At 49.6% G+C, this 9,659-nt stretch overlaps 1 protein-coding gene across 1 annotated transcript; it reads left to right on the top strand.

Moving 5' to 3' along the window:
- Positions 1–15: 15 nt before the first annotated feature.
- CSUI_010311 (sodium:neurotransmitter symporter family protein) lies at positions 16–9,294 on the top strand. Its single transcript, XM_068070416.1, has 10 exons — positions 16–63; positions 514–619; positions 1,164–1,268; positions 2,029–2,118; positions 2,828–2,932; positions 3,954–4,077; positions 4,814–4,989; positions 5,784–6,021; positions 6,811–6,932; positions 7,377–9,294. Exons 2-10 carry the CDS (start codon positions 569–571, stop codon positions 7,722–7,724), a joined length of 1,359 nt encoding a protein of 452 aa, XP_067917608.1. The 5' UTR covers positions 16–63; positions 514–568; the 3' UTR covers positions 7,725–9,294.
- The last annotated feature ends 365 nt before the right edge of the window (positions 9,295–9,659 follow it).

The following is a 9,659-nucleotide window of genomic DNA, read 5'->3' as shown; positions in this document are numbered from 1 at the left end:
CCGACAACGTGGCCGAGTGGTTAAGGCGGTGGCCTGCTAAGCCATTGGGTTCTGCCCGCGCAGGTTCGAACCCTGCCGTTGTCGTCTTCGGTTCTCTGGTGCAGCTCGGTGGTCGTGAATGCATGCTCACATCCGAGTTGCGGCGTGCCCGGCAGAGTGGCCGAGCTGCCCAAGCGATGGCGTGCTGGCCGGCTGGGGGCGCTGTCGATGCCTCGACGGACACTTCTGTCAATACACGCGGCTCCCTGAACCGTCGCTAGCGCGCTGACAGCGTTCTTGATGTGAAGAAAAGAACCGCATGGATGGGGGAGTGAGCCCTGGCTGTGCTAGCTCAGAGAATTAGTAGCCTTTCTGCTAGGTCTATCCATAGATCTTGTTACGTGGTCATGAATGTTATTTGTCGTGGTGGTTACTTTAATGATGGAGTCGATTCTCTGGAAGATGTGCGTCTGTTCAGTGGCGGTCATCATCTGCAGAGGTCTGGCTAAATGCTTTTCCCTCATCTTCTTGCAGGATCGGGTACAACGTGGTGCCAAGCGTCAACTTCGCCACCATTGTCGACTTCTTCATGTCTTTTCTTCCTTTCGCAGCTCTCCTTGCTGTGATAGGCAGTATTCAGGTAGGGTCGGAATCAGTGTCACTTGAGCTGTTCGGTCACACGTTTCTAGATTCTGTCCTGAGAGTCGTGAAGATAGAAGGCGTAGAGTTCATGCAGGGAGTAGAGGACTTTGGGCAGTCGTCTTACACGTTACCTCCCCCCCCCGCCCGCAGGCGGTGATGGGTGGAACCCACACGGTACAAGGGATCAGAAGAAGTTTCGCGCTGTATCCAGTCTCGTTCATGAGGCCATTCCACACATACCGTGTATGCCTTTGGGCGTCGCTAAAGGGCTTGACGAGTTTTGGATACAGAGTAGTAGGCGCGCGGTGTTCTAGTTCGAGTTGCTAACGTGATGTACTGACGTGGACTCGACTTCGGATGGTGTTTTCGACAGTGTGATGGTATCGCCGCCGCAACCCCTTGATATGGTTCCATATCAGTGCGTTCAGTAGGACCTTGTCTCTTCGGAGGCTGGAGATCAAGTTGCTGGTACCGTCGCTCAACAGTTCATGAGTACTAGATATAGTAGTAATCCGGATGCTTTTGTATTACGTGCGTCCCAGGCTTCAACCAATGTATCTGTTAATCATCTAGTCTCGAAGACTCGGGGTGCGATGGCATACTTCGTCATCTTCCCTGCTGCGTTTGCTCGGGTCTCCGTTCCTACGGTACGTTGAGGGGTGAACAAAAGATGTCGTGTTTCTGTTATCGCTTCTTCGTCACAGCTGTTGTTCTGTTCGGCTAGACCGCTTTGCCCGTACGCTCACCAATACGCTTCGATTGACTCGTCACCTCTACCAACCTGCGTGTGTAGTATCTGTATCAGTTACAGAGTTAGGTGCTACGGCATGGCCTGAGAGAAAGGACCGTCATATGCACAAGTCAGCGGTGGCTCAGACTCCCTGCTTCCACCGGAAGTTTCAGTTCACCTTCGTCTTCGGGTTGGGGTGTATACATACACTCGCCACGTCTCCTACATGCATTTCTCTTGATCGCTTTCCGTGTGGCAGGCTGACTGTGAGTTTTTCAACGAGCTGCTCTCTGTAATGAACTTGATAGGTAGTCCAGCAGACTAACAGAAGGTCACGCATCCGGCGCGCCTTTGCCGCTGCATAGCTCTTCTCCAAAAGCAGGAAAGCACGGTACTATGCTTATCTCATCGGTGTTATGGGGCTGACTCCTCACACCTTCCTGTCAGTTATGAACACCCCGTCACGCAGATTTCTTGTATATTTGTGGATCCAAGCGGTTTCATATCTTTGAGGTGTATACTACTCCGCTCCGTGGCTGGCTGGTGGCTTTCTTTCCTGCTCTCTGCCGACAAGATTGTGTGTGAGGCGCCAACCCTACTGCTACTACGTCCTTAGTGTTTCTGTTCCGCTCTTTCTTTGCCCGCTCCTTGCGTTTTCATCTCTTGCCTGCACACAGGTTTTTTCGATGTTCTTCTTCGGAGGCATTTTCGTTCTGAACACGCAGGTTGCAGCTATCGCAATTCACACTATGATCAATAGCATTTCGGTGAGCTATCCTAACTTAGTCTATGTCACATCCCCATCGAGCGGAGTTATATGAACGTGCTGTTTGTTCGCATGCTCCTAGAGTAAGATTGCCCTCCTACAACTGCTACTACACATGTCCCGCTGAATTCACCTATGAATGTCTGTCATTTCTCTTGCCCTGGTCATCTTTCTGATAGTCAAGTCTTTTTCTTCTCCGTGGACGCTTTGCAGTTAGTGTATTGATTGAGGTCGAACTACTCATCTTGTTAAGGGGTGAAAATCCTTCATCAATTAATACCTCCCTGAGCTGCTCATATACCCCAACGTGTTTTTGTTTTCTGTACTTAAGACAGCGCCCTACCTGTATCTGTATCTCTATCTTTCCTATGTCTCTATTCATCTCGTATCCAATGAGAATCCGCTCTTCAACGGTTGAATCGGCCGCGTGTGTGCTTCCCATCCTGGTACTACTTTCTTCGCCGGTTCAGCTGCGCCGCATCCATTTCCTTTCTACCAATCGCTTCACGTACTTGTTTCTAGGGTTGTGCTTCAAACCTCGACGTTGAGTGTCACTTCATTGGCTTGGCAAGCGAGTGCGCTTCTCTCTGTAGCCACCTTTCCCGTGCAGGTATTGGTGGTATATTCCTCATGGTCATTCACGCAATATACCCTAGCACACCCTGTCACTACCTCGTTGTTTTCTTTCGGTTTTTGTTTTACCCTTGTAGGACATGCGGATCTTCCCTGTAGGAGGTCGGAAGTATCTTTCCGTCATCCTTGTTGGCTTGGGATTCATCTTGTCTATTCCTCTCTGTGGTTCAAATCAACAGGTGGTAAGTATGAGCTAAAACTCTCTCTTCTTTTGTTACTCTAGATGTGTGGGGTCAACAAAAGCCTGTTAAACTGCGGGTGAGGGAGCTTGTCCTGTTGATGTGGTACGCCTAGTCTTTTCGAGAATGATAAGAGAGATCTTGTGTATCTCATAAGAGGGAGGCAGGTTGTTGCTGTGTGCTTTTGTCCGGCAAAAGTCACTCATGTGGCGGATTCGCTTTCGATGCTGGCTGTTCCTATTGATAATTCCTTGTTAGACCTTGTTCGCTCAACAGCTCCAACGAAAAGAAAGGATAAAGAAAGCGTAGAGGGTATACACTTCAATGAAAACAGATTTGCAGAATAGTTGATGGCCATGTGCGGGGTAATTCAACTCTCTCTGTCAGACTGCAGTTGTTTTCTATGGAAAGGGGGTACGTGGTTATAGTCCTGCGTGTCGACGGAAGAGAACGCCGCCTCTTGTCCGTGGTCTGTTTAGCCATACTTGAGTCATACGGTAGTCTTCTACTCATGACAGTGTAGATACGTGACAATGTACGGACGTTTACTTCTTCGCTCCTTATCTTCCGCATATGTGTATGAACAACTACGTGACTTGTTGTTGCATGTGTAGTTTGTATTGCCCCTTCTCGTTGTGTGAGGATGCGAGTTGGTGCTGTGCCCGCATTCATGCTTGAAAACGGTGTCTCGTCTCCTGTCTTTAGAGATCTTACCTTGTCTCTTAAGCTTGTCGTCGTCACAGATCAAGGTGACCCGCGAGCCATCGTTTCATCGGTTCTACATCGTGTCGAAAGCTCCGTTTTTCCTCGCAGCCCCCCTTTTTCCCCCCCCCGCACAAGTGCAGGGAGATCTCGTTTCTCGTAGCTGTTGACAGAATAGCTTCCACTGACTTAGTGAGGGAGAGACATGTGCAGCACTACTTGCGAGAACGGGAGAACCGAGCCGAGATGTGAGGTTGTCTCTTGCTGCTGGCTGCCGGGTCAGTCAGTCGATGTTGTTTTGTTCGATGAATTCTACTTGCAGCGCGTGGACTACTTCTCGTATCTTCTTCTCAACTACTTAGTCCCCACTGTTGTTCTCTTACAGTGTGTCGCGGTTGGATGGGTTCAGAACGCTGATCTGCAAATCAGAGATGCAGGAAAGAAAGGTGAGCGCATCACACTGTTATATGTCTCTTCTCGTTACGTGGTCATGCATAGCTGTTCTAAGTAGAGTATGTGTAGAGATATTTCTTTACAAGCATCGAGTGTGATATGATTGGCTGTGTATCTGCGACTCTTTGTCAGTCATTCACAGGAAAGACCTCTTAGCTGATGTTAATGATCGAGATCCATAGATCTGACTGCTTAGCGGGAGCAGCATGTCTGTACGTCTTCAACTTCCCGACGATGTGTGTGCCTGGGGGTTTGTATGGAGAGATCTTGCAGTCGCTATGGAAGCATGCCATACTCATGAGACGTCTCGCGCGTGGTGGTCCTCCCCCTCGAGTTCGGAGACCGGAGGCGAAAGAGATGCACCTATACTCCTTATCTGTCTAGAGTGCTTGTCATCTTTGCTGTATTCAATCTGGCCTGCGGTTTAGGCAAGCCACGCCCCAAACACACGAGTCTGGAGGCAGGTGATCTTACATCTTACGTGTTCGTTTTGTCGCTCTACCCCAGGGTTAGATCCCTCTCGTCTTCCCTTTCGTGTGAGTTACGTTTGTGCTATGAACTCAAACCATGGTGGAGATATACAGCAGGAGGAAGTTCTACTATTGGTTGTCGTACTGGGATTGTACATGGGACTATGTATGTAGAGATGGATATATGTATTGTGCATGTCGTGAACTGGGTCGCGTTTGTACGTGGACACTTGCACGCTTTGTAATTGCTTTTTCGCAGCCTACGTCATCCACACAGTCTTCTGTTGGTTTTTTACCGTGGTCTACACGGCTCTAGCGCTTCTCCCAATCGAAAGGCTAGCTGTCGCTACTGTAGTGGCGCCCCTTGTGAATGTAATCGCTGCGGCAGTTCTCGCCTTCGTGGTCGCAGATCCTTCTGCTTCTCCGGATTTTAGGGTGAGGTTACTTCCTGTGTTTTCAAAGCTCTTGTAGTTCTTAGATATGCTGAAGAAGTTCTTCTACAGACACAGTCAGCTGGGTGCGGAGGAATGGGTATCAGGAAACTTGCAAAAGATATTTGCTCAGGATGCGTATTCCGCAGCTGTCTAGTGGAGTTGTCAAGCGGGCGGAGATATCGAGTCTTATCGTTTTCAGGGAAGATTCCGCATTTCTCCATCTGTGGGTGCATGATAACGTTTTTCTGACGGTATCTCTTCGCTGTACATTTCGCCGCGTGTCCTGATTCAAGATACCGTGGGACTAACGACAGAATCCCTATGGGGGGATGATCGGCGGGCGTGTATCGAGTACACGTCGTAGTGCTATGAAGCAGGAGTATCTTTCGGGTTGCAGTCTTTTTGTAAGTAGGGGGCACCCGTTTTTCCTGCAAGCTGAGGTAACGCCTGTGCCGGTGTTCGATATCTTCCGGAATGAGAATGGACGAGGGTTGTCCAGCATGCTTGCATGCATGCGTACATCTTACCAGAGTAGTATAACATTTTCCGGTCAATGCCTTAGAAATCTTCCAGTCCTCATCATCGTAGTCTCTCTTTACAACGTCATACTGCCCAGCATTCACACGAGAAGTTCTCTCTCTCGTATATGGTGATCCTGACGGCAGGCATGCATGTGTCCTGCTAGGTGGCAGAAGACGTCTGCAAGTGACAGCGCAATATACTGGCTTCAGCGGTTCATCGTTTCGAGGTTGATCTTCTTTTTGTGTACCCCTGTGTATCTTTTACGTTGTTCAGATACGGTTCTGGGGTCTATTCCTAGGGAATGTAGACGCATTCCGATCAGATATGTGTCGAGCAACGCTCTTCACAGCACAAAGGATTCGCCTTCTACAGGCATGCTCCGATATCTCACGCTGGCTTTTCTGCGGTCTATGCGGCAGGCAACCTTTCTTCCTATTGAGACCCTCGTTATTCTGGGCTTTCTGCGTTAAGTATGTAGTCCCTCCTGCAATGCTTATGGTTGTTGTTCAAGGTAAGGAAATGCAAGCAGGTGTCACTTGATACCAGATCGAAGCGATTATTCTATATGCCTCCCCTGGTGTATGTTGGAGGAGATCGTATCCATTCCCTTTAGACAAGGTTGTGGTGTCTTGGGGCTCGTCACATATATACATATATATGTGATCTGTGTGCGCTCTCGCAGCTTGTTCTCCACATTCTCTTGGCGTAGACGACATATCTACACATGGCTGTCCATTGGTGTATGTCTGTACGTGATCCGTTTTCGGTGTGCTTGCCTCAGAATGTTGTCGCGTAGTCAGGGATTGACTTCACTAGATTCGGGAGCAGGCATATGAACTCCTCTTTTGTCCGTCGGGGCACCGCGGTGACCTGGATGGCTTAGCGATAGCCATTGACCTGGTCATACAGACACCATCTGCGTGGGTCGCTGCTTGAGCCAAGCATGCCCGTTCGAGGCAAACTGCGGAATAAAGGGAATACGCGTGGTTGCTCTGCCAGTCTGTCATAAGCACATGCTAGCATGCATGTGTATTCACTGCTTTGTGTGTCTGCATGCTCGTCCTTGTTCTCCTTTCATATAACGACAATGGGTCGCAGTCAAGTTTTTTCCTGCGTGGTTCGGTCAAGGGAAGCATCTTTTCAATCTTAGTATACATGCCTATTTACATATACATACGTGTACGTATGTGTACATACACATGCATACTACCTGTTTCTTGAGGCATTCTGTTGAATACAAGCGACTGGGCTCTCAGGTTAAAAGGAAAAAAAAGGTGTTGTCCTTGTTTCCCTTCTGTAGGCTTCAAAGAATTTGAACGGCAGTGGGCGTTCATGTCGCCGTCACCGAGATTGAGGGATGGAGGCTTGTTCATCTTGATCTTTACATATGTCGTCGCTTCTGTCCTTGCTTTCATTCCAAAGGTAAGCAAGTTTCCTTGTAAGCATAAGAAGGACCAAAGGGGCTGGCTGGCATTTGCTCATTTTTCTGTAGAGGTCCTGGACAGCGGGGAGAATCTTGAGATAGTAAACACGAGATGAAATGGCTCGGAGTAATACAGCGGGTCGTTAGGTTCCCTGGTCATTATCAGCCGTCTTTTTCATCTCTGGTACAGTGAATACACAACATCGCTAGTTGTGACCAAAGTGTAGGAGAGCTGAGACGGGATGGGTATGTTCTGACACCACTTTTGTTCAGGTACGTATAGTTGCTTGTGTCGAGGACTAGAGGATTCATTCGTAGTGCGTCTTCACAGTCTTGCGATGTGTTTTTTAGGAGGCGGCGGGTCCTCTGGTGCTGCCGTTGCTCACCTAAGCGTGTGCCTTTGTCTTTGCTTTCTTTCATGGTCTTCCGGCAATGCTCTTCAGGTCAAGTGGTGGCTTTGTCCGCCTGTAGATGACTACATGCCGATCCAGCTCTTTCCTTATCACCCGTACAAACCACGTACGATACCACCCTTCTCAAAGGTGTGCGCGTTGCTGTTCAAAGAGTTTCTCAGCTCGTCTTGTCGACCGTCTCCATATTTATGCAACTTGGTCGCGGATTACAGATACTATCAACAGCGACACGGCCATCACGTCTTGAGTCGCGATGGATTTGGGCTTACACTAGCCTGTCCTGATTATCGTACCACTCGCACGGGCTATAGCTCACCCACAGGAAGTCGGGCCCATAGCTTCAGCAACGATGGGAGTGATGTGGCGCGTGTTTACTAGAAAAGACTGTAACTCTCACGATTGCGCGAGGATGACTTCTGATGTGCTTGCGCCGAAGTAGCAAAGAGGTGTCCCCCCTCCTCCGGTTTCGGCAGCCTATGATTGAGGAGTAAGAGCTGGTGGAGGTCGCCCAATCGGAAGTTGTCGCTCAAGAGCCGGAGGTAAATCTAAGGACCTGTACATGTGCATAGTGTCATGCGGGGAGCCGTCAAAAGTCGCCCGCCGATGCGTGCGTACAAGTGGTGAGAGCATCAAACACCACGATGTCCAAGAAGTCTCCTTCGCTCTTCTCTGTCCAAGCGGGGATCGAACTCGGAGAGGGATTTAGTAAGATAGTAAACAGACAGCACGACAGTAGTGATAGATGCGATGACCACTGGTGGGTAGGCAACCGACCGCGCCGATGGGTTGTGAGGCTTCGCGGTGAACTAATTTGAAATCTGCGCCTCTCACGGAAAGGTTAGCTCATGTGCTGACAGCTCATGCAGCGTTACTGGCTGTTCCACACAGGTGAGTAACCACAGTCCATGCATGCCACGGGGAGCTGGCGAAAGGTGTGAACGAAGGTGTAGAGGGCCGTACTATGTGCTCCTAAGAGGTGGCGTTCCAGTTCCGCTCGTATGAGAATAGCGGGTTCTTGGGAAAGTACACTCGGGGGTGGGCAGCAATGATGCTTGTTCCGAATCTTAACACAGGCTCCTTGTTTCAGTCACTCGAGAAACGGGCAAAGAGACCGTCTCTTTGATTGATTGACATTCTCGTGGGTTGCCGGAGAACGATTATACAGGCTTGCAGGCTACGCAGGTTTCTAACCTTTTCAACAGCTGTCGATCTTGTGTCGATAAGCTTTTCTCTGATCACTCCTGTAGCCGTTTTTTTGTGGCCTCGAGAGAGGCTTGAAGACAAGGGCAGAGCATTCATCGTTCTAGTAAGGCCTACTAGTTGTAGATCACCATTTTTCTTTCAACATGTGACTTGGGCGGATCTGAGTTGCGCGTGAAAGCAGATGCAGCACCTGCCAATTGCATAAGTCCAGCGTGCATGCGACCCGCAAATACTCCCCTCGGTTTCGTCGAGTTTTTGTTGTCCGGGTTGTTTTTATAAAGGGCACCGGACGATGGTTTGGCTTTTTTGGAACTTCTTCGGTGTGGGGTCTGTCTGGGGGTGTTGTGCTTCCGGCGGTTTCTCGTACAACAAGTGGTGTTATTGCAGGGCTTCGATTCCACGACAGGGATCATTGATGAACCTTGGTGCGATACGAAGCACGGGTAGCCAATGCTTCCCTATAGTGTTGATTCTTGGTCGCTGGTCAGGGGTCATGTCGTAATCAGCGTCGAACTCAGATTCACAGACAGGCCGAAAAACAGACACTGGAGACCTGTGTATCTAGCAGCTGCCGTGGTTCCCATTCACGTTTCGTGTCTCGTCAACATGTATCGGCGCGCAGGTCTCGTGCGTTATTCTGCCGTGTCTTACCGAACATTGACGCAGCTGGCTGTCCCGGCAGTCCTGCATGACTGGTCTTTTTCTGTAACGTGGTAGCCTTAGCGCCGGAACCGGCGTTCGTGTCGAATTTGTAGACAGCGGCATACAAAGTAGGGATCCGTTTATATCTGCCCATCCATGAAACACACCATGACTTTCCAGTGCTGCAACACTTCCAAAGCGTGTGGAGGAAGCTGCAGTCACCGGCATGAGACGCCAGTCTGTAGCTCTCATCCGGAAGTCTTCGCATATGTCACTTGGCGAGACACAAATTGTTTTTCAGCACCTCACTATAACGGCAGGAGTGACAGAAGACCGCGGTTCGTAATCCTACCTGGACTCTGCCCCGTCTGACGGTTCGCTAGTTCGGACACTGTGTAGCATCACTTACACTCGTTTCAAGTTCACTCTCATTGTCCTCAGACGGCCTTTGTAACGCCCGCGCTTTGA

This window comes from Cystoisospora suis (assembly GCF_002600585.1).
Source record: "Cystoisospora suis strain Wien I chromosome Unknown contig_7117, whole genome shotgun sequence".
Lineage (NCBI taxonomy): Eukaryota > Apicomplexa > Conoidasida > Eucoccidiorida > Sarcocystidae > Cystoisospora > Cystoisospora suis.
The sequence above is the reverse complement of the archived record's forward strand: the minus strand, read 5'-3'. Positions and strand labels throughout refer to the sequence as shown.